This window comes from Dromaius novaehollandiae, chromosome 9 (assembly GCF_036370855.1).
Source record: "Dromaius novaehollandiae isolate bDroNov1 chromosome 9, bDroNov1.hap1, whole genome shotgun sequence".
Classification (NCBI taxonomy): Eukaryota; Metazoa; Chordata; class Aves; order Casuariiformes; family Dromaiidae; genus Dromaius; species Dromaius novaehollandiae.
The window spans coordinates 12,881,412-12,906,380 of record NC_088106.1 but is presented as its reverse complement, the minus strand read 5'-3'; the positions used below and the strand labels follow the sequence as shown (position 1 = coordinate 12,906,380).

Here is a 24,969-nt window from a genome sequence, read left to right as displayed (position 1 = left end):
GGAAGCTACCTTAATTCTCTTGATTCTTTTTTTTTTTTTTTTTTAAGTTGATGAAACTTGATTACAGAAGAAATGGTATTAACAGCTGAGATGTTTGGTTCTCTCAGCAAGTTTGCTTAATGTGTCACTGGGAGCTTTTTCAGTGGTCTTTTTTTCCAGTGTATTTTGGTGGGTTTGAACACAACCTGTGGCTTGGCACAGCCTCTGCTGTTATTTCCCTCAGAGTTTTTGGCTTCCTCCTAGAAAGCTTAAGAAAAAAATCATTAGAATGGCTTGACTGTGGTTTGATACTAAGTGTCAGTCCAAGCACCTGCAGGTGCCCGGTGCTGTGATTAATGCAGGATTCTCAGAAGGAGGCCATCCTTAAAGAGGAGGAGGCTGTGAGGGTAAAATAATTGTCTGGGTTATTTTTATACATAAATTTTGAAAGAATACCAAGTAGAAGTAAGAGAATGTACCTTCTCTGCAATCTGTGCTTTATTTTAAAACTGTCAATTTATAGAGCTGAAGTTTATAGCCAAAGTTTATAAATGCACTTTTTTATCTAAAAGAACATTTAGCTAAAGTTTCTGAAATTAAATATAAGCTGTTCTGCCATATATTGCTTTTCATTTGAATGAGATAAAAGCAGCCTATTCCAGAAACTCTAAAAAATCCATAAGATGTAACAGGTTTTTAAAGCAATTTCCAACATCAGAATTCAGAGAGCTATCTAAGGACTTCTATCTTTTTCATTTATAATGAAAGTTTTATTGGCAGTTCTATTTGAATAGTATTATTCCGGCACTTTTATGTCATTTATGTCCATAGGTTTATTACTTTATGAAGCAGTTTGTCAGAAAATAACTTTCCGGACAGTTATTTGGCAGATATTTGTGCATAACTAGTACATCACTACCTGTATGTGAAGGCTCTGCCGGATGAGCCATGGTGCTTATTACACCACTTCCACTCTCCATTTTTCCCTCTGCTGAAGATTACCATTCCGGTGCGGGACAGCGCAGAGTTTTGTGCCTTGGTTCAGAGAGCAGGGGAGCAGATGGTTAGCTAGGGGCAGTTATGTTTTGAATAGCTATACCTGAATTCTCCAGAGCTTATCTATCATAGCTGCAAGATGTTCAGCTTAGTAGTCAATCAGATCAGTGGTACGTGCTGAGCTCTTTTTAAATACACAGTGTAACTGTGTACTGAAACTTTGCATGGCTGTAGGATTCTCCAAATGAAGATCCCAAAGGATTTCTACTTACATCACTTACATCTCCCAGAACTTCTATGGTACGGGAAGGTACTGTCTACATCTTTAAGGAAGGAGATAGTGAATGATGAAAGTGCATAATGCTTTCCTCAAACATAGTGGACAAAGTCTGTTCAAAGCTAGGAACAGGAACTAGTTCTTCCGGTTTCCAGTTTCGCATCTTAGCTACTTGCCTGCTTTGCTTTTCTCCCTTCTGTATCTATTTAAATCTAAACTGTGTCATATTAGTATGACTGTAGTCAGTGTCTGGATTTTTCTGAAATTTGTGGGAAAATTCTGAAATTTGTGGGGAAAATCCTACTTCAGTCTGAAATTCCAGAGTCGAGTTGATTTCTGCACGTTTTTAAACAGAAAAGTCTATGGTAAATATTCAGTCTGTTTGCAGATAGGTAAGATGTCATTTTCACAACACTGGAGCAAAACTGGCTTCCTATCAAACTATTTGAAAACATTATTCCAGCAAAATATATAAACATGAGCAGTAATTATAGAATTATTATGCCTCTCTTCATAGTTTTGTCTGGTCATGAATGTATCCGCTGTGACACACAGCTTCAAATTGCATTCCTGTCTTCCATGTATAACATGTTAATTTTCTAGTTCTGAGACAGGAGTGGAAGATACAGATTTCAATGCTTAAAGTAGTGTTGTTTATTTTGCTTCTCTCATCTCTGAAGTAACTGAAGCTTAAGGAACAAAATGTACAAGTTTTTTTCTTAATTTAGACAAGAATAAAAGAAAAGTTGGAATTTTCTTCAGCAATTAAAATAGGTGGTAAAAGTAATTAATACAGCTCACCATCAACCAGTAAGTGATGGGATCACCTGAAAAAAATTGTAGTAAAATTATGGGCATCTGTGGTCAGATGATGTAGCAGATTCCTTGCAACTTTGAAGAATTCAGTGAATATTTTAATAGCAGGTGACAAACTTGATAAATGTATTTTTTTCTATGGATTGTACCATTTTATTTAAGATACAAGATTTAGTATTTCCTTTAAAATAAAGAAAGCACTGTGCAACTTAGATATCAGAGGAATGTTTTTATAAATTAACTGGAGAAAACACCTAGCCTTCCAAGCACCGGCATGAATCTCTGGGAACTGTTTTTATGTTTGAAGTGACAGCTTTAGCTTTCTAGTTGCTCTGTGTTAAAATATTTTTATCTGCTGTTATTTTAATGAATGCTGAAGATGATAGTGCATGAATCTCATCTCCAGGTAGCAAGATCAGTTAACCGTCGTCATACGTTCTTCTGATTCCACCCTTACGCCCCAGTTTCATCTCTGATAGCGTGGAACTGCTTATGTTAACAGACCCTGACTCTACTGTTTTAAACAGTATCCTTTACACAGGTGTATTCAGTGATGTTAATGGTCTAGTAGTTGTTTGGCTGAAATTTGTAACTGAAGGAATTGTGATGGCAATTTCTGTGGACAATTAAGGCAAGATAAATACCTGTAGCTGCTGTGATGAAATGAAATCATGCTGATAGCCTGGAAGTATCCTTGCAGTGAAAATCCACCCTTTGGATAAAAATAATTCCATAGCAGCAGATGAACCTGTTGTCCCATCAAAGCAATAAAACTGTTTCTGGGTTTTTTTGCCCTTTCAGTTGAGAAGATGAAGTTATTTCCTTTTTATTAATCTTTTGACAGAAATGTTACAACAGCTTCATCAACAGTTAGTGGAGTCTGAGCGCAGGACCATGACCTACCTGAAACGGTTTAACAAAATGCAAGCAGACTACCATAATCTCATTGGGGTCACTGCAGAGCTCGTGGATTCCTTGGAGGCCACAGTCAATGGCAAGATGGTAAGAGGCAACTCAGATGTGGACTTGCTTTTTTTACCCCAGAAAATGGAGAGAGAATGGCACTAAAATGTGATTTAAGTTTTATAGTTATGAGCATTTTTGTAAGTACTGTATCTCTTTACTGATGAAACACAGTGCTTGGGCTGAGAGAGTCTTCCCTTGTCTCTGTGTGCTAGGATAAAGGTATTGGGTTGAATTTTACCAGCTCAGGAATCTTGCAGAAGCCAGCGTCACTTGTCTTGTGATATCCTCCTTCTGAGCTTTGGCATCAGCAGTGATTAGAGGGCATTTCTAGGATTACTGACTGTGATCCAGCCCATCCGGTGGGGGTTGCATATTTAAAAATCCTCCCAGATCTGTTGTAAAGTGCACTGTGGTGGAAGCAATCTTCTCTGCTCATCCAAAATTTTGGTGAGGAAAAGCTGTGCTCTCTGGTCTGCTAAGCTGAATTTATTACTGTTAATTTAATTGGTAAAGGGAAGAACTAGAGTGGGAGCAAATCAGTTGTTCTCTGTATGAAAAGGGCCATACATACATGTGACTGGAAGAGGCATGGCTTTTTTATGGGTAATTTTTATACATAGATTATTTTTCACTTCCTCTTTTGTGCCCTCTGCTAGCATGCCTCTCTCCTGTAACTTTAGTATAACATGAAGATGATTCTTATGGCAGAGTTAGTGGCCTCTAGAAGCTATTAAGGGAGCTGTGAATTGTTGGCAGGGAAAATGACCATGGAGTTCCTGTGCTGCCTGCTGACGTGTCAGTACGCGCCTTCTTCCTCTGTCATCAACATGAAGATCTTGTGGTTTGTTACTTGAGTCTTGGGATCACTGGCTGTGCACATCACTATTGCATGGTAGAATTTGGCTGTAGGTGGTTGCTGCTTTACAGCAGATTAGGAAAGGTATCTGCTTAGATGAACTTTAAAAACTATAAATAAGAAACACCTAGTCATTCACATGCTGCCTCCCATTTCATACTTCAATGCTCTCCAAAGCAGTTCTGTGGTGGAGGAATTAGGCACAGGTTATCTTTTGTTGCAGATGCTTGTTTGATTTCCTCTATAAGCCTTATACTGGACAGTCATTTGATCCTTCCCAGATGTGTCCAGCTGATGGTGCTCTTTCTTTATGAATCTTGGTTTCTGTCACTTCTGAATCCAAAGTGGAATTGGGCACTGAATAAAATCATGTTGAAATTACAATATTCTGAATTTGAAGGGGTTTGGTGTCTCACTGTAGGTCAGCGAATATCGGAAGTGTTCCCATTTCCCTTTCCCCTCTCCCCTGTATACTTACTTTACACTATGTGGTTGCTGATGGAGATCTCAAGAGCTCCTCTGCTGCTGCTAGAGTTTAAGATGCCATGTTATGGGCTTCTTGGAGATGGACGAGTAAGCTTCTTGGCTTCTGAAAAGACTTTTAGTTGGCAGGGTTGGGGTGTCCAGATCTGAGAATCTTTAAATTCAGCAAGAGGTGCTGAGGACTGAACATTTCTATAACCTGTCTTCTGACCTCTGTTTTGGGGAAGCTGATGACTGTTCTGGAATTAGGCAACTCTACTGTGATGTAGATTTCCAAAACAAAAAAACTAAAAATGCTGAGATGTTTTGCATTGAAACACAGTCCTGTACTGTATAACGTGTATAACTCATGTTTATTCTCTTTTCTGTACAATTGAGTGATCTAAGCTCTGCTCTTTAGATAGACAACACTTCAGCGTACTCTTGCCTATGTCTAAAGTGTAAAACCACTTCATACTTACTGCTGGAGAATTTACCTTTCTACATGAGGAAAATGTGTATGGAAACATTTGTGTGACAAATTCAGTCTGTCTTCTAGACTTTCTGAGAGGAGGTGTTTAGAGTAAGTCTTGTAAATAGCCTAACTATTCCCAGATGAAAAGAGTTGAGTTTTGTTAATTTCTGAACAAAACTGTAGTTTGCAGTATACACCTTGTACTTCCATCAACGAGTCTGAGGTCTGTGATTTCTAGCCCTTAAAAAGAAAAAAAAACCTAGTATACAAACATTTGACTGATATAAAGTGCAAGTCTTACATAATCCTGTTCTCTTGGTATGTTTCCTAATTTTTAGATCACACCAGAATATCTTCAAAGTGTTTGTGTTCGCTTGTTTAGCAATCAGATGAGACAAAGTGTAGCACACAGTATTGACTTCACAAGGCCTGGAACTGTAAGTATTAATATTTGCTCTTTTTGTCGTAGCTATCTGAAAAGACAGTCCCAGTTAAGCTATGTGCTCAATGAGGGATGTGAGATTGTAAAAGACAAAACTTAGTATGTCCAGGCTTGCATAAGAATATGACAATACAGAAGACTGTTGATCTCATATGCTGGTGAATGCGACAGTTACACAGTCATAGCTGCATATGTATGATTAACTTTATTGTTATGATAACAGAGTGAATTGTGTATCTCTTAAATGCTAAATGAATGTTACAAAAACACAGGCTAATGTCTTGATGTGGTTTGATGGCACATCTAAGCCAATTTAGTGTAACTAAAAAGGGATATTTTTGCTCAACTCTGGACACATGCTCTGTTTCTTTCTGCTGCCAGTGATGCTTTTATTACCCTGGGATGAATTGGTTTAGCCAGCTAAAGGAGGGGCATCAGTGCAAGGGAGAAAACAGGGCCACAAAGACAGATTGTAAAAGGAAGAGGGAGAAGGACTTCTCTGTAAGAGCTAGTTGTTAGATTAGCATTGAGAGGATATACCTAAACCACGCCCTTGGTTTACATTATGGGCTTAACTCTGTAGGTAAGGACCCTTGATCTTACTGATAGGCAGCCCAGGATGCCTAGGGGTCTTTCCTCCTACTGCACTTACCTCTTGCTCCTTTTCTGATGGTTGCAGTGAAACCCTAATACATCTTCCCATATCTTCTCTCTCTGCCTCATTTAGGGCCACTTGGGAACAAAAATTTCTGTTTAGTGGAATTTTGAAAGTGTGAGTGACAGTTCAAAGTTGGCCTTTCTGTAGCTGAAGTAGTAGTTTCACAGACACTTTATAAGCTGGCTCTGCTGCTGAAAGAAGCAGTTTTGCCTTTCTGCTTATTCCTAGCTACTTGTTCTTATTTCTGCTCTGCTCCCATCTCTTCTGCCAGCATGGAGATGGGACTTCCTTTCTTCAGCAGCAGAAGCAGCTTAGGATAGTTTCTAGTGACTATGAAGCTGTACCCAGGGGGCGTGAAATTTAAATTATTGTATGGTCTAGCATAAGCATCGTTCAGTGGCACAACCTTTTGTAATACTTAGTTTGTTGAATTTTTTTCTAGTTTAATGGTTTTCAAATAAGTATTAACATGAAAAATTGTATTCAAATACTTCAGTATTAAAAAATTGTGCCACTGCTTTAGAAAGACAAGCCAAAGTCATGATTTACAATTATTACTTTTGCCATGAGACATTTATCTATACTTACTGTGTAGTAAGATAGCTTGTGAATTGTCAAAGGAAAAGCAGAAAAAAAGAATGACTCTTGCTCCTTGTTCTAGCCAAAGTTTTTAATAACAATGACACTATGGGTACATTTTGTTCCCTTTGAAAATCCTTTACAGAAAGATGAAGAGATTATAAAAATGTTCCCTTTATTTTTGCTGTGTGTGAATATTTTCAGAGATAAATATTCCTCATCCGCCCATTATTGCTAGTTTGTAGATATCTTTCTGTGCCCCAATCACGTATGCTATTTTTGCATAGATACCTGTTTTTGTACAGTTTAGCTTTTAAGTATAGGCACCTCTTTGATTTTCCATGGAAGAGGACTTTGAGAAGTTTTAAGATCCATAAGTGATCATGAAGAGTTGACTAAGAAGCAGTGTATAAACACAGTATTTGAGCAAGAATCTCCGTCATTGGAAGTTTTTTTTAAGAACTGGGTAGACACGTCATTGTGTCAGGAATGACTGATGCTTGGCTGGTCCTCTGTCAGGATTGACTGATGCTTGGCTGGTCCTCCAGAAGGACAGGTTACATGACCACTCAGAATTTCTTCTTGCCCTACTGCCTCTGTTCCCTTCTACTAAAAGATGCTTTCCTGTGAAACGACTGTCAGGCCTATGCCTCATGTCTATTTACTCCTACTTCTCCAAAGGCATGTCTAAAGGTGTGTGTGCTCTGAAAGGGCCTTTGCCACACTGGTTATGCCAGTATGGCCACTTTAGCAAAGTCCTCCACTGTATAGATCAGTCAGAGAAAGAGGATTTGTTGGTGGTGGTTTTCTTGCCCTCCTGCAAGTGAATTTTTGCCTCCCTTCTGGCTCAAATTAGCTACGTTAAACTCAGTAAAGCTATTTTCTTCTGGCACAGTCATATATATTTTTATACTGGGCTTTACTAACATAATTGTATCTGTGTGAGTTTATGGCTCTCCCACCCGTATCCTTTGATGCAGTAGCTGTGCCAACAGGGTTATTCTAATGAAAGACCAGGACAACTATAGCAGTCTATTTATTTCAAGGGTTCCTTGACAAGTTTAAGTCACTCCTCACTTCTTGACAGTGAGGTTATAGTAGTTACTGTGGTTGCAATCTAGTGTTGTTTATATAAGCAGACCCACACACTTAGGGTGTCTGAGGCATTAGCCAAGTTTTGGGGACAGGGCTAATCACAGTCTTCACTGTAGACCTTAACTGCATCATGGAAAGGTTTCCTGATCTTATCCTTTTGTTCTGCTGATTGAGAATATTTTCTTGATTGTTTCCCATTTAAAGAGTTGTGCTTCTCGTGATTATTTTGGATACGTGAACAGCAAACATATAGGAACATAAATATAATAAGAACAAAATATATAGCTGCTCTTCTAAGAAGAAAAACAAGACTCCACCATCATCATCATCATCATCCCAAAATACTTCTCACCACTCCCCAGCTCTGTTGATTCAGGAAGTCAGAAGAGACTGACTAAAAGCCAAATTCACACAGCTTGCCACCAGGCTGCTAAAGCATCCCATTACTGTTCCTTTAAGAATTTCCTGATACCTCATTGTTATACACTTAGATGTTATTATTCTGTCCTTAAGTGGTTTCAGGTTTTCACAGAAGTTTTGGAATAAAGCTGGAGGCATTGTGACCAGGCTACGGAGTAGCATGAGTTTGCAGCGTCTGTGCTGGGTTTGTGTTGGAAGGTCCCTTCACTATTTAAACTGGTTAGAGATACTGCAGTATGGTCTTTCTGGCTACTCCATTTGACAAAACTCCTGCTACTGCAAGGGACGGTCAGGTGTGTGACAGTGGAGGGGACAGAACAGCAGAGGGGCAGCTCCTTTGCTCATCCTCGCCATTAGGTCACTGTGTAGGCAGCATAAGTGAGAGTTTGGAAAAGCAATTCTATAGTCCCTTCCTAAAGACTTTTTGCAGGCATTAAATATGATTTGACTTTACTTTCATTTTGCCAGAAAAATTGATTAAACCTTTCTAGCTTACCTGTGCTTTGAGTATTCAGGATTTGATCCTGTCTTAGCAACATCACTGGTGTCAGGACCAGATGGACCTCTAAATAAACTAGTTTTGACTGATCAATGTCTCTAAATAGATTAGCAGAAAAGAAAATCATTAGCTAGGAAATTCCTTTCTTGTTGAACTTGTAAGCAGCCATAAATCTTCATCACTTTTACCTTGGGGATGACTAGACACACATTTCTTTGAGTAGCAGCTAACTTACATAGTTGGGAAGGAAGGGATGCTTAAGTTCGCAGTCAGCTGCACTGGCATAACTCAGGGAAGGATCCAAGTTTGGTAGCAGGTTGTGAGAGCAGAAATTGCTAAAGCTGTCAGTGCTGCTGGAAGTAATGTGTATGTGCCCACGTCCTTCACTGTGTAATGAAGATACCAAGGGCAGTTAGGAGATGATGCTTTTTTATTTATTTTTTTTTTAATTTTTGTCCTTGAGGTATCACGTGTAGGTATACTTAGGAACTACGTTTAGAAGAAAAAGAAACTATCATGCCTTTCTAATGCAAAGAGGCATTTTGTAGTTATGGCAAAGTTACAGATCTGCAACTTGGTGCACAGCTGACATTCCTTTGCTAACAAGTTGTGGCATCATGCTCTGAGATCCAGACCAGGGCTCTACAGTGTGTTTTGTCAAATCAGTTACACTAGGCTAGTAGTTTAAGGATATACTAGGAAGGAGGACTCTACCAGTGCTATAGCCAAAATGAAATATTGCGCAAGAAAATTAAAGACTGCCTTGGATTATATCCTTGGTAGCATTATTTGTCTGCAAACTTGATTTTGTTCCCAGTGCATTGTAGTTTGTACCCATTTTTTTTTTTTTCAATGTCAGGAAAGTAGTATTGTGTAATACAAAGCCTTGAGGTCTCAGGTTTTGAAATTAGAATAAGGGTAGCATGTATCACATATTAAGGTGTGCTGTTATTGTACAAACGTCTACTTCCTGGTTTGTCCTCTGTGGTTGAAGGCCTGTCCTTTCATATTGGAAGAAATTCCTGTCAGGAGGACAAACCCCAGAACTAGACTTTCTTACCGAACTAGCTTTAAGACTTCAGCAGTGATGTCCCTTAACCAGGAGACTTTCCCACTGTAATCGTACCTGCAAAATCTTACTTAGCAAGCACAGAGCTTCTAGTGTTGACGGTTGCCTTGTGTTCTCCTGTAAGCTGGCTTGGATCTCATTCTTTTGCAGAACAAGTTTATGCCTCTTGCCTGCCCCGTGACCTCCTGGGTTGGCTTGTGAGCCTGATCCATAAGCCATTAACAGGATGCATCTGGTACATCCAGATGGGGAAGAGGTCACAGTGCTGTGTTACAACTGGGAGATACTCCTTGGGCTTCTCTAAGGCCCTGCCTTACCAGAAGGCTTTTGTCGTGGTTGCAATTGAATGTTATCCCCATCTTTGATCATGTCATTTGACATGTGTGGCCTGAATTGGGAGTTAAGAAACCTTAGAGAATTGTCAGAGGTTTGGATGTAAGAATAGGAGGTCAAAGTACCAGTTCTAACAAGTTGAAGGAAACATTAATAGGAGGATTTAATCTGATTCTTGTCTTCCTAATGTTCAAAGGTTAAAAAGAATATTTTTAAATGTAGCTCTCTAATATGGTCCCTTATGTCTTTAATACTGTCAAGATGGCTTATATGAGGTCTTACTTTTCTTTCTTTCTTTCTTTCTTTTTTTTTCTCCTAGTAGTGATCTGTTTGGTGGGTAGGAAGCATGGGTCATAGGCTTTTGATGCTCACAGCTGTCTGTTTAACTTGCATCATGAAGCCAAGAGGATTCTGGCTCTTTTATCAGCTGGCATTTGGTCCTCCAAAGCATTGTGCATTCACTCCTTGTCCACTGTAGCTCTTAAGTGTGGGATCAGTCTTATACCCGCGAATAGATTTTCTGATTCAAGTTGGACTGCACACCTTCCTGGAATTTCTTGGATTAGTACTCAAAACATCACAAGACTGAGTTTATGGCTTTTAGCTGAGCAAAATTGGCTGTGCTGCTTCAGCTCTGTGCCTTGCAGAAGTCTTCTGTCCTTGAGACTGTTAGTCTCTAATGGTAAACACTTGCACTAATGTGTGGTAGTTCAGATGTAAAAATTTGTTCTTGTATTGATAGTTGGCATGCAAGGCGTCAGTCAGAGACAGGGTTAGTCAGAGAGCAGGGCTTTCTAAATCAGATCAGCCATGGCTTTGTCTAGCTGAGTTTTGAAAACCACTAAGAATGGGAAAGTCTTTCAATAGGAGTATTCTTAAAAGAGTACATTGTCTCTTATGATCAAGTCTTTTCACGATCAGCTCTTATTAGAATTTAGTCTGCTAACACTGATTCTAGGCCAAAGATTATTTTCTGTCTGGTTCAAGTACAGTTTGAGAATACAAATATTCTCCCTCCCATTAATATGAAATCAGGAAAATCAGAAGATTTTCCAGTCAGAAGACACTCAGAGGAACTGGGAGAGAACTACTCTGGCCAGGTAACATATGTTAAAGCTCTAACTGTTGTCTTCATTAGGATTTTTACCACATATTAGTTAAACAAGGTAAAATCAAAGTCTGTTCTTTGTCAGAGTAAGATCCAAGAAGGAAATTCAGCTTCTACGTTATCTTAAATTACCTGACAAAACACCCTGTTACAGTCACTCTAAACAAAAAAAAGATCAGTTTAATGCATTACTTTTTTTTTTTAATTGTCCTATACTATACAGAGATTTTGTGACAGTTATTCATCAGTTATTGTGATTTTTGTGAAATGCCCATTTTAAAATACATTAATCTTGAAACACATGATGACAGAAATCTGTTCATCATCTAGTGAAAGGGATGTTTAAAATGGGAGAAAAATTCTTGAGTTTCCATAAACTTCTGACTAAAGGTAGAAGTACATTACTGGAAGTACTTCTTTAGAAGTGCAGGTTCCATCAATAGTTGAGTTGTGTCTTAACCACCGGGGAATCTTTCTGTGACTAGAAAGCTATGTAGTTGATCGCATATATTTTTCCTGTGTCATGGAATAGAATGAGCCCCTGTTGTGTTTTCATGGCTATTTGTTGTTTTCTTGCAATCTGATTAGGTTTACCTGTAATCCACTTAGTTGTATTTATCTTCCTAGCAAGTTTTAGGTCTCTTTTGGCACAGCTCTTATGAAGCTTTGAGGGGAGAAAATTTTTTTTTAATTCTTTTGTTGGACACCAGCTCTTCTCTAAAGTTAGGCTGACACTTACAAACTGTTTGTAAACAAGATTTTCAAATGCAATTCTTTGAATTTGCTGGGATAGCTGTGAGGACTAGCATGACCTCTTTCTTTCTTGTGGTCTGATTGCAATTTTTTCCTCAAACATGCTTTTTATTTCAAATACGAGCATGCCATCAAGCTGTAAGAGTTGGTGGCAAGCATTCTGTTTCTTATTTGTAAAAATATTTTCTGCACCAGGTGTCTACATGAAACCTAGGAGACATGGTAACAGAAGTCTTTATTATTGTTATTATTAGCCATTCAGAGAGGAGTCACCAAGCGTTAGGTGGAAGCACCCTCTTTCATTTCAAAACAAAATGCACATTACAGCAAACAGCATCTACCCTAACTAAGCCTTTCTTGGAATGAAATAAATGTCTTCTCCCTCCCCGCCTATGGGATGATTCTTGTACGTGACCTCTCATATATGATACAGAAGAAACGAGTCTGTTTTCTCATGTAAACAAAGAAAAGTTCTTTTTTTCTGCTGACACAGTATGTGATGCCCTTTCCACATATAACTACCACGTGCGGTGAACTGGGCATCTACTGTGTTTGCATAAAATCCTGATCTGTAAAGGTAAGATGTTGTCATTTGTAGCAGTCTCCACAAAGTTACCCTGCTCTGTCCTCAGCTTCTTCCTTTAATGTCATCTTTGTCTTGATGCCTACAGACATTTTCACTGGTTCAGGTCATGAGTGTGTTAAAACTTCCTCCCATCATGCTAAAGGTTATCTCCTGATTTCTTTTGCTCACATACTGGTCTCTATCCATGTTGTCTTCTGTCTTAAATTTAAATTTAAACTGTCTTAGTCAGGGACTGTCTGTATGTGCATAGCACTGGGAGAGCTGAATACTCATCCGCAGCAGAGAATCTGGGGTGTGACAGTAATACAGAGAATAATATCAGGATTTTAAATTTTGCTAAAGAATACAGTGAACATGATTTCCTACTCACAATGAAGAGTAGCAAGGTTCTTGTACCTTCTAGGGGGAGAGCAACATAAAGCTGTATATGTCTCTTAAAAAGGATCCTGCTAAATATAGTGTTTGTTTAGTGCTTATTCATATGCAGAAATATGTCCTCTAAAGTAAGTATTGGCACTTTTGCCACAGAAAAACTAGAAGCAGAATAATTAATGTTGGTTATATTTCATTGTGTTGCACTGTATACTTTTTATTTGGAGTTAAGACTGATATCAACCTGTTGTAAGTTAAATCAGTTAAATATTTTAGTCTCAGTAAAGCGTTCACAGCATATTTGTACTAAACTACTCAAAGCAGGGATTATCCCCAGTTTTTATTTTAGGTCCACTTCATGGGTAACTAAATCTTAGGCTTCCTTGCAGAGACCTTGCCTCTGTTTAGCCTTGGAGCATTCTGGAACGAGGAATTGCTAACATTGTTGAAACACCTCAAACTGTTTTTCTCAGTTTTGTTGTGGGCTGGTGAGAAACTCCAAGCAAAGCAAGTATGGAGAACACTTAGAGGTAGTTTCTCAGAAGCTGAGGTCTTCTGATCAGTATCATGTTCATTGGTATCTTTCTTTTTAGCTGCTTGTGTAGTCAACAACACAATTCATCCATCTCCATAAATGTGTCCGTGCTTGGTATGCAGCTATTCTAACTGCCAGTTATACTGGAAAATGTGCGGACTAGGTATGTTTGCCAGGTATTATAAGGAGAGCTTGTAATGTAAATGAGTCCCTAGAAATACCCCCTGATTTCAGTCCTAAAACATATAAGTACATGGAATGGGAGAAGAAGGTGCTTATACTTTTCTTTTCAAAGCTAGTAGTCTGTTAATCTTTAGCTAATTTTACTTTGTTTTTTAGAACTGTGCATTTCTCTGTGATTTATTTCTGTTAACTTGTTTTTTTGATCTTCTTTATTTTAATGTGTGCCTGTTTGCCCATAAAGGGATATTACTCTATGAGCCCTTGTGATGACGAATATGTAAGTGTCTATATCTTTATATCCTTTCACATTGCCTGCTGCAGCCTGTCAAAATCCATATTTCTCTTCCTTTCATGATGTCTAACAATTTTCCTTGTATTTTAACTTGTCATGACATTAATTGTATGGCTTATAAAGAGCCAAAAATGTACAAGGTTTGGAATTTCTGCATGGAGAACATATAAACTCTGAGTAAACTTATGGCTTCATAATACATATAACAAAGCATGTCAACAAAAGAGCAGCTTTGCCACAACTTTTACATGAAACACAGCTTCTTTATAATGTGCAGAAAGCAATTGTTTCCTCCCTGTGAATGTCAGCGTGTATAGTATATGATGTCTTTGAAGTGTGCCAACACTTAACTGATCCCACAACACCTTTGAGTAAGCAGAGAAGTATTGTTACTTAAGATAATAAAACAAACTGAGTTGTGCTCTTCTCAGTGGTATATCTTATAATTTTAAGTATTTGTGTTCCTAATTTTAACCTGTAAAGCGAAACTTTCTCTCCGTAGTTCAGGTTATCACACTGTTTCATACAATTAAAATGGAACCTCTTTCACTGAAAACTGAAAAAGCAAAACAGCGTTCTACGTACTGCCTGTGCCTTCTGTAATCCAGATGGAACTTTGTATTCTGGCAGTATTACAAGTACACCATAAGTATCTAATTTTGCCCATAGTCAGTGCATTCTTTGTAAAGAAAGGAAATGAGTCTACTTTTGAGTAACCCAGGATGTAATCAAATCATAAAAGTGATTGACACCTCTTCTAAAAAAATGTCAGTAAGTATTCTTAAAAATCCATGTTTATATATTTTCCCCTTTTCTTTGGGTAAAACAGTATTTCACACTTAAAGAAAAATGGTACTTGTTTTCAAATGTATTCCTCACCTTGTACTCATATAGTGCCCTGTGTGCACTCAGCTTCCCATTTAAAACAACCTTTTGTTTTGAGAAATAGAATCACAGAATTATTGAATGCAATGGGCTATTCCTTATTGCTTCTGTTAATCTTGACCCAGTGAGTGCTAGCCATGTTCACCCATGTTAAAAGATCATCTGCATCAAGCAACCTGTTCCCGTTCATGCTGTGAATGATCGTGCAGGACACCTTTTGCTTGATGTTTAACGTTCTGTTCCCTTTCACAACAGTCTGTTTTAAGATTGAGAAAGATTGATTACAAATGAGAAATCAGGAATGACGTTACCTCTGCAAAAGAAAAGTTTTGCATTTATCCAGGTAGCCTTAGTTAAATATAATTTTATATAATGCAGGATGTAATAACTTGCAAAATTGTTTAAAAAATCATTTTTTTTTAGAGCTATCTGACTCTAATTCTGGGGTATTTGCTGAATACATAGTTTGTTTTCCTTCCTGTCTCCACATTGTTTATATGTAGTATTTTTTTTTCTGTCATCTGGTATCACTACATTATCACGTAGTTGTTTATATGCAGTATTTTTTTTCTGTCGTTAGGTATCATTATATTATCGCATAGTATTACAGCGTGACTTTTTTTTATGTACACTTCAGACATCCTAGAGAAGCTATTTTATATGCTAAGTAGGAAGCTTTCATAACAGCAGATCTCTAATATAGTTAAAAACAAAAACAACCCCCCCACCCCCCAAACAAGAACAGGAGATTAATTAAAAACACTTGCAGATCTTCATGTGAGTAAATTTGCATAGCCCCAGTAGAGATGTGCCAGATTACGCAAGCTCAGAATCTAACCCATCATAGGCTGCATGTCGCAGTTTGGTTGTCACTGGTGTGTAGTAAATGAGCTCAACATAATTTTGTGGGTTCTAGTGATTTGTACAAATTAGCCCAAACTTTGCTTTTACTGTTCACATATTCATTGGTTATCTTTGATTTTTAATTATGAATCTGCATTGAATTGAAACTGAATTTTTACAGCACCTTTTCAGAGTGGTAGCTGAGGTCAGAATCTGGCTATCAGCTTTAGGCTTCAGCATATTATGAGTATATATACATCAAATAACATAGAGGAGTTGGTCTGAACACAGGGCTACAGTATTTGATAAAATCAATTGTGGTTTTGGCTTGCACATGAAATGCGTTTCTTTTCTTTCACAAATATTGATTTTTTTCCCTCTTTGAACTTTTTTGTTTTACTCCATGCTGTTCATATTCATGCATCGCTTCTTTCAAAAATGAAGGGCTGCCATCTGTAGCTAATCTGTGTTGTGACAGAATTACTTTACTTAATATGGCACCTGGTTTGGCTTTGGCAAGAACTAACGCAAACGTAAGTCATACCCTGTGATCCTGCCAGAATGAGCTATGCTTGGGCTGTGTTTTTATTTCCTTACTTTAAGACCCGTAGTTTCTGCTTGTGTTTTAATTGCAGAAAATTGTTTTGTTACAAGATAGGTTTTGCATGAGAATTATTTTGTTCAAGGTTAAGTCCCTGAATGTTGAGAGTCATGTATAACAGATAAGTCACATATGAAGTATGTTTTTCACAGTCATTGACTGGGAGTTTACAAAATGTCATTATTCAAAAGGTTGAATTAGTGTCTCACCTGTTCCAGGAAAGGTAAGACTGGGAAAAGGCCTTGGGAGAAAATGCCTGGTTTAAAATATCTCCTGACAGCATATCCTTAGAATCTGAGAAGACTGTCACTAAAGAGGAGCAAGGTATATTTGTTAAAATTGGCTGATAAGGCATTGTCCAGAGATTATCATGTGGGATGTGGAAGGAAGAAGTTACCTTTCAGCAGTGCCACTGGCTCTACTTGACTTTTTGTCTGTGGCCTTGGTTTCATCACCTGAAAGTGAAAATTGTATTTTTATTTATTTATTTATTCATTTTTACCTCACAGGAATATTAAGAGCTTATTTACTGTAGAGTACTTTGAAGTCTGTGAATGCAAAGTGCTCTATAGAAAGTACTTAACTTGCCGATTTTACTTGTGTAATTATTTAAATGCAGTTGTTGTCTCCTGCATTCAAATACTTTCTCTCTCAAAAACACAGTGCAGTTGGAATTTCTGCATTATTGCCACAGAAACAATTAGCTATCCAAGTTCAGCATTTAGGCTGAAGAATGAAGACCAGAAAAGAGAATAAAGGAACAGTGAGGATCAAAAACCAAAAGGCTGAAGTGGGGTCTATTCTGCCTGCCCAGTCCGTAGACTTCATTATAGAAAGTAGCCAAAACTGTAATCAGTCGAGATTTGGATATTAATTTTTCCTTTAGTTAAATGTATCCATTTGTGTCTAAAAATCATTTAAAAAGACTTCACATTTCTAAGTATATTTGCAACATGGAAATCCATTTTAAAATCATATGGCTAAAGCTTGCAAAGAACTTGGGCAAAAGGAGAGTTTTGTTATGAATTTTTTAATGGGGTAACTTTATGCTTCCAAAAGTCTCCTGTTTGTGCTTTCCATGATAGCAATATGTTGAGAGGGATAAAGGGTGGTTAAGCTGGCACTACTGCCAGAAGTAAAGCATGTGAAACCCTGGCCTTGGGGCTGCTGTGTACAGAGAGAATGGCGAAGAAAATGGCTTTTTTCCGCTGACCAGACTATATGGCTTGGCTCAGGAGCACATTTACCCCAATTAAGCAAACCCAAGGCTGCTTTACAAGACCCAGATGTATTTGATGCCTTGTTCTCCTTTTATTTCAAGTAATGCTCAGGCCAGGAGCTAGAGCTTAACAGAGCTTTTTTGGTTAGTTAATGTAAAGATATTTAACTAGGCAAATATCCTGATATTGGGACATCTCAGATCAATACTAAAGAGGAGAAACAGAAACAGGCAAACAAAAACTGCACAGTGAAATGTGAAAGGAGGCTCTGAGATAGCGGGGCTGTGGGCTGTTTGCTTTGGTAGGCTGAATCACAGGAAATTTGTGGTGTGCATTTGCCCTTCCCAGGTTCATGTGAGGCAAGGTGCTTTGTGAGGAGCGGAAGAACACTCTGCTGAAGGAATAGGAGTATTAAGTCAAAATGAAATTTTAGGCTCTGTATTTCTTCTAATTCAGAAAGTTTATCTGAAGGAAGCGATGAAGTTCTCAGTAGAGTATGGTTATATTCCCATGGCTTAATTTCCACCTAAGTCCATAGCTCAGTCCATTTTCTATTACCTAGACCATTGCTGCCCAATTGGGGAAGTCCACCAGCCTTAAAAATGAGGCATGGGGCTTGACACAAACCATTATGGTCTGTCAGGCTATTAGCTTAAGCTCTGTGCTGGGGCAGGCACCCCTGGAAGCTGGTGCTGCTGGAAGGGGGCAACAGAAACAGTCAAGGAATGGGTGCAGAGTGGTGCCAGCAAGACGGTGGCAGTGGCAGGAGTCTGGGAGCAGGAGCTGAAGAGGCCACAGTGTGAGGAGGGATGCAGAGGACGAGGAGAAAGCATCGCAAGGTCGCAGAGCTTTGAGGGTCTGGCGTGCTGAGGGGGCTCTCAGGAGCAGGGACTGAGGAGGGGAAGAAGGTAGCACGGGTATGTCTTTCCTCTTTAAAAGCTAAGATAAGAAGATGAGAAGTTGAGAGTCTATGGCTAGATGTTAAATTGAATGAACAGCACTTGGTACTGTATTTGGATCACTTTTTCCAAAATTAAAATAACTGAAAATCTCTTTGGAGCTGGTTAGCGATAGGTGGAGAGCACGTGATGCTGTACTCTCAGCATGCTATATGGCTCTGTGTTTCAGAGGACATCTCAATTGTCTGTCCAGAAGTAGCGTGGCCTCTGAAATTATAGTCCCGTAAACCACAGGAGAGCTACTGGATTATATAATTAAAAAAACAATGAAGAAGTATAATTCTCTAGCAGTGTTTTATTGCAATTCTTCTTCTTGTAAAATTATTTAAAACACAGACCTAAACAAATTCCAAAACAGGGGAAGGCTTGCAGCAAAGTTGTTACAGTTGCATATCAACTGCTATGAACTTATTTTGCAGAAGTAATTGTTTTCCAGTAACACCAAAAGCCTAAGGAAACTACCTTCGTCCTGTCCAGGTTCTAGAGACTGATCAATTTGAGTCTGATTAGAAAAGTGAGTGCTGGACAAGAAGTCTCTCCATCTAGGTGTTCCTGCCCTCAGAGCTCAAATATAGGGTCTGCCTCGTTTTGTGGTACCTTTTGGATGTGAGGTAGACTATAGAGCCAAAGCTTACTAAATGTTTTACTGTGTTTCATCTGCCTGCTTAAAAATAAATTTGGGAATTAATAGGACTTTCAGAGTCCTGGCTGATTTTTGAAAATCCTAATGTTTTTCCAGTTGATGTTTCTTTAGTTTGAAATTTATAAAAGCTTGCAAAATCTTACACTTATCCAAAAGAGTTTTATTTGTGTGGAAAAGTGATGCATGCATGCATCTTCCCCAGTTCTGTGTCCTTTAGTTTGATTTTCGTTGGAACATACACTTTTCTTTTTAAGGCAGCAAGAAGTATTCAGTAAAAAGGACTTTTTGGAGAAGCATAGAGCTTTTATATGCATCTGTTCACTCTTAGTGACTTGCTCTATTTCTTTTCTCTTTACTGTTCTTCATCTCATCATCTTTTCATCATTGTCTTTTCATCTTCAAGGGCCCTGTCATTTCTCTTGCTTTAACATACTGGAAAGTCACTTTCCTCCCTGTTTCCTTTAAGGGAGGAAGATGCTGAGGAAGGCAATAAAAACGATTTGTGATTTCATTGTGCACTCAGGTACAAGATGATAATTTTTGAACAAGAAAAGAGTTTTGCTTAAACAAAAGTTAACTTTGATAATTATCAAAAGTGCTAGAGAAAATTAATATAAATAAGTGGGGGGGGAAACTGTAGGTATATATGATATTCTGCAAGACTTCTGCTGTGTAAAATAAACTACAATGTGAGAGAACTGCTGTCAAGACAGGTTAATTTTGAAGTGCAAGACCTGTTAATTGTCTATTGTGTACAAGTCATTCATTGAGTTAAATATAATATTAAATGCCTTCTAATGTGTGTATAAGCTTATTTCACCTCTAAGAGAGCAGTTCCTTGTATTATGAAGGATATCCGTGAGCCTCCTGAAACCTAATGTGTTCAAGAATATGTCAGCTGGTGTAATTCAATATTCTCTATGGTATTTCATGCCTTTTGTCTTCTAAATCCCTCAGTTTTTAATCTGACAATAGGCATTGATTACACAGCTCCCCTTGAAAGAGGCTAGGTTAGAGGAGAAGACCAGTTTTAAAGGAATAAGTGGTAATGAGAGATTTCTTTTTTTGAGTGACAAGTGAGTGGAGATCAACACAAAAAGAAGACACTGAATATTCTGCGAATATGGCTTGTAGTTGACATCCGAATGCGTGATATGAAACACATTTATGGCAGAATTGCTTCTTCCTGGCTCACTGACAATTACCTTTAGAAAAAATATTTATTAAAGTGAATAACTTTTATATGGTGTTGATATATTTGTAAGTTCTGACTTGGGCAGCCATGGTGCCTGCCTATGTTCTTTGTCGCACTCCAGCAGACAGGAAATATCCAGGTTTAAGTTGAACTCATCCTAGGCAGAATCACTGAGAACTGGTATGCTGTTCCTTATCTTTTTTGTCTGTACTAGAATAGATAACCTTATAATTATATATTTACAGTTTATATATGTATATATATATTTATAGCAACAGGCACTCCAGTAATATTAGTTTCGAAATAAAGAGTCATAGCAATTTTTGATGCTGTAATATATCAAAGGTCTCCAATAGAAAAGCATTGCAGCTTTAAAGTATTCAAAATTTTGAAGTCAATAAATGTGTTTAACAAAGCTCTTCATCTTCCTCAGTGGGCTTCGGATGGTAGCCCGTGCATTGGCTGTAGGTTAGTTTCTCCTTCCTTTTGTCCTCCCACTGCCCCTATTTTTTGGTGCTTCAAGTATAGGTAATTTTTTGAAGTATGATTGCGAAGATAATATAGCCAAATCATAACAAAAGAGGTTTTTACCTCTGAATCACTCTGAGGGAAAAGAAAGAAAAACATTGGAGGTTTTTAATTTGCAGTGTAATTTTTGTAGCAAAAGAACTGCAGAACTTCATTGAGAGAGTTCACTCTGAACCTCATTAATAACACTGTTGGTGTGAAATTTGGACTAATCTGCTGTGATTTCTCTTTTCTTTCTTTTTCTGATCCAGGCTTCTACAATGTTAAGAGCATCTTTAGCCCCTGTGTAAGTGTTTCTTCCTGAGCTGCTTGTTTATGTGTAGCATGTGGAAGGAGGGACAGCAGATCGAAGTGCACTGCCAGTTGTCTGGAAATGGGAGTCACTCATTATCTGTGCGCTTCCTCTGATCTCAGTGAGCGTACTGTGCAAATGCTGTGTGATCTGTATTCTTCTGGGCAGGTTCGGTAACATCCTAATTTCAGCAGGATGTTGCTAATCCGATAAATCTGCCACTCCACACATGTGACTTGGCTGCTATATTTTCTTTACTGTTTCCGCACAGTGCAGTCCTATTGTTGTAATTTGTTTGCTTCTCACAAATCCAGGAAAAGGAGGAATTGGTAAGCTGAATTTTTCTGTGCTCCAAGTTTCATCTTTCACTGATTTAGCAATTTTTGGCCCATAAGATAGAACAGAGTTTGTATATCTGGGGTAAGGTTATTTTTTTTATTTGGACAATTTTTTTGATCCCTCTGTTTTTTACAAGATAGATAAAGGGACATTTTTATCACATACAGCTTTTAAAATTTGTTTTGCAAAGTGGCAGGATAAGGGAGATAGGACTATAAATTGTTTCAATAGAATATATTTAAATGTTAAAATTAAATAATTGATTGAAAGCAATTTTGTTAAGTGAACCTTGTTTTGCGGTGTTAAGACTCAAAATAACAGGGTTGTACTGGTATGTGGAAAGTGGTCCTGTATTATGTCTTACGTTAATCCAGCATGGTCCAACCTGAAGCCTACAGAAATCCGTTCAGCCTAACACGTTTGCTTTGGAGGAGGCATTGCTGAGTGCAGGGGGGCACAGGAGTGAAGCTGGAGTTGCAGCTTGTTACTGTGTTTGTGTATGACCGTGCGCTGTGAACCACAAACTGCTGCCCTCATGTCCTTGTGGTCTGCAAAGGGTGAAGAAGGGTGTTACTGAACTGATAGTTTTTCTATGCCACTAAAAAGCTGGATCATCAGTTGGCTAATTTTCACAGTTTAGTGTCAGCAAAGTATGATGACAAATGAGCTGCACACAGGCTTTCATATTATGAAAAAATAAGTCCAAATTTAAAAAGTTGTTTCAAGTCCTGTTATTCTGACTTGGTAAAGGTAATAGAAGTTACAAAGGTGTAAATATGTGGCGAAGTTCTTTTCCTGAAGCAAGCGTTTTGGCTCTTCTCACTTCAGTAACGTCAGCTACCTCTGAATAAGGGGAGAGAGTGAGTTTTGACAAATGTCTCTTTCCCATTGGCATTGTAGGAAGATGCAGGATGTGCCGTTGTTGCCCTCTTTGGATTATGAGAAGCTGAAGAAAGATTTGGTTATGGGGAATGATCGTCTCAAGGCCTTCTTACTGCAGGCCCTGCGCTGGGTAAGTGAGATGAACTTCATAGAAGAAAAGAATTAGGTCCCTTTTGGAGCAGTCCTGAACTAAAATCTGTCTATCTTGTTGACAAGGTGATTTTTCTGGTGAGCAGGTCAGTATTATAGGCAGCTTCTCTCTGTCAGTGAAGTTTGCTGGGCTCTTGAGATGATGAAGAAAGCTCAGGCAATAGCTGTGTGTTGTCCCCTCTGTCTGATGAAAGCCAGAGGGGAGATACTGAGATCTTCAATGGAAATAATTTCTGAGGAAATGCATATGAGATGTTCATGTAAGTATTGCTATATCAAAGAAGTACCTGACTAATCACCAGTTTTCCTTTATAATCAAGATATTCTACAAGAGCCTACATTTTGGTTGACTCAGATAATGTAATGATATTTTGGAAAAATAGAAAGTGACAACAGGAACTTATGTTTGTCTGCTGAAAAAGGAAGCTGGTGGGAACAAAGTGATGGGCATGAAAGATGATAATAGTGAAATTCTGATCAAGCTTCAGTGACCGTTTTTGCATATGAAACATCTGCTGGATCTGACCGGTGGTCCCTCTAGCCCAGTATTCTGTCTTGGATGTTTTAGGAAGGCATGTGGCCCTAGCCACTCTCTGTGGTCCATTTCCTTTGTACTCTCCCAGCATCTGGAACCGACAGATTAGGGTTGTTGGGAATATATCCTTCTGTAGTCCTACTATCCTTTTTGTATGCCTGTTGTCCATGAATTCGTTTAGTGCCTTTTTGAACCTGCCAATACTCTCTGCCTCCACAGCTTCCTGTGGCATCAAATTTCAGAAGGTTACTACCTGTTATGTAAAGAAGCATTTTGTTTTATCTGTTTTAAACAAATTTCTTACTAGTTTAATCGAGTGCTTCTAGTTCTGGTGTTGTGAGATTAGGTCAGCAATTTCATATTCCTGATTTTTGTAAATTTTTGGTTGCGTCCTCTTCAGCCTTCCTTTTTCCAAAACAAGAAATTGTAGCTTTTTAGTCTCTGCTTTTAAGGCAGCTGCTGCATCCCCTTGATCAATTCAGTTGCTTTTCTGTTCACCTTCTCCAACTCCATTACACCCTTTTTAAGATATGCTAACCACAGCTCTGCACAGTATGCTCTATTTGGGTGCAGCAAGGCTTTATATAAAGGCAAAACAGTGCCCTCTATCTTGTTCTAGCTCTGCAGCTATTAGAGGAGTTTTCTTTAACTTTATGGAAAGTAATGCTGAGTCTGTCTTGTATGGACACTGACAGCTTCTGATTAACAGTTTTGTAATGGATCACTGAGCTGAGGTCTGGTCAGTTCACTTCATCTCATTCTCTTAGAATGCAGAGGTTGAATGCTTTCTCCCCGTGAGAAGAGGATTAATTCTCCACTGTGGTATCTCAGCCTTTAAAATCTTTCAGTTGTCGTCAGTGCACAATGCTGTTCATTTGTTTGAGTGGCTGGTTTATTTATGTTTTTATTTATTTTAGCGCTTGACAACATCGTATCCCGGAGAACAGAGAGATACTGTCCTGCAAGCGTACATCAGTAATGACCTCCTAGATTGCCACAGCAATTGTCAGGTCAGCAGAAAGAGGTTTTCCTCTGGATTGTATGTGATGCTGTTCATTTGTTTCTATGAAGTGCTGATCAGAAACTTTTATCACTCTCTGGAGAGGAAAAAAAGGTAGTAGTGCCAAAATCACATTATATATTGAATTGTTGCATCCTGGTCTTGTAATGTGATGAGCAAGGCTTTGCATTAATTCTCAATTTAGATTCTCTTGGCAGGTGTGTACAGTTCTTGTAGACATGTGGAAGTTTGTCACTACTCCAGGCACCTCTCCTGGAGCTTGATATCTGTGACCTGAGCAGGAGCCCACTGAGCCCCTTACTTAGGAGTTGGCTCTTGTTTATAATATGTTATGTCTCTTTTTGAGTGATTATGTATTGTCAGATGATGCACTGAATCTATTTTACTGATCTAGGATAAGAACTAAATTAACAGTTTTAGAAAACCTGTATTGAATAGCTGATTATGTATTTGTAATCATATGTTCAACAATATATTTCAATGAATTTGGAATGGATTTTTACCTTTCTTTATCAAAGAGGATTAGCTGGCATGTTGATTGGAAAGGTAACTTCAGCCATTGATAATCCAATACTATTGCCAACAAAAGTGCAGCATTTTCTTCATTTATAATAGTTAATTTCTTACATAGCTGAGTTTCCCGGTTGTTTGAAGCAGTTGGCCTACTTGTTATGTTGTGGATCCCATTGTCATTGCAATGGTAACTTTGTAGGATTGATCTGTTTTTCCTGCCTGTAAATTTCTGTAAGAGGGAAGTCATGTATAGGTAACACCAGAAGTAAAACTAGATTAAAAATAACTTGAAATGTGGTCATCTTCATAAGTTATTGTACTGCTTTCCCATACTCCTAGTTGTCAAGCAAAAGCATTCCTATTCAGCTAACATATTTGGTCAGTGACTAGAAAAATGTTAATTTTGTTGATGAACTTAAATGTGGTAAATTTTAGATTTCTTCTTCAACGGTGCTGGTTTGTTATAATTTTCATCTTGTGCCAAGGAGTTTAATGGTGCTTTAAAAGACTGAGCCAAGCCGCTGCAATTTGCTTATTTGTTCATTTTCTGTCTTCCCCCGACCCCATGAGAAACTGGAAGTTTTTAAATCATACTGACAATTTATGATATCA

General features: G+C 38.2%; 1 protein-coding gene across 5 annotated transcripts in view; it reads left to right on the top strand.

Annotated features, from left to right (window-relative positions):
- The window catches only part of ARMC9 (armadillo repeat containing 9), a 74,124-nt gene that overhangs the window by 12,197 nt on the left and 36,958 nt on the right, over nt 1-24,969 (top strand). For 4 of the 5 annotated variants that reach the window (XR_010390480.1, XM_064516750.1, XM_026093478.2 and 1 more), the window contains exons 8-13: nt 2,913-3,070; nt 5,166-5,264; nt 13,701-13,736; nt 20,877-20,911; nt 22,157-22,268; nt 23,741-23,833. Coding sequence is in view for 4 of the 5 variants with exons in the window: in XM_064516750.1 (XP_064372820.1) it covers nt 2,913-3,070; nt 5,166-5,264; nt 13,701-13,736; nt 20,877-20,911; nt 22,157-22,268; nt 23,741-23,833 (533 nt within the window). In the remaining variant the exon portion in view is untranslated. The remainder of the gene's footprint in view (nt 1-2,912; nt 3,071-5,165; nt 5,265-13,700; nt 13,737-20,876; nt 20,912-22,156; nt 22,269-23,740; nt 23,834-24,969) is intronic. The other variant, XM_064516749.1, reaches the window with a different exon arrangement.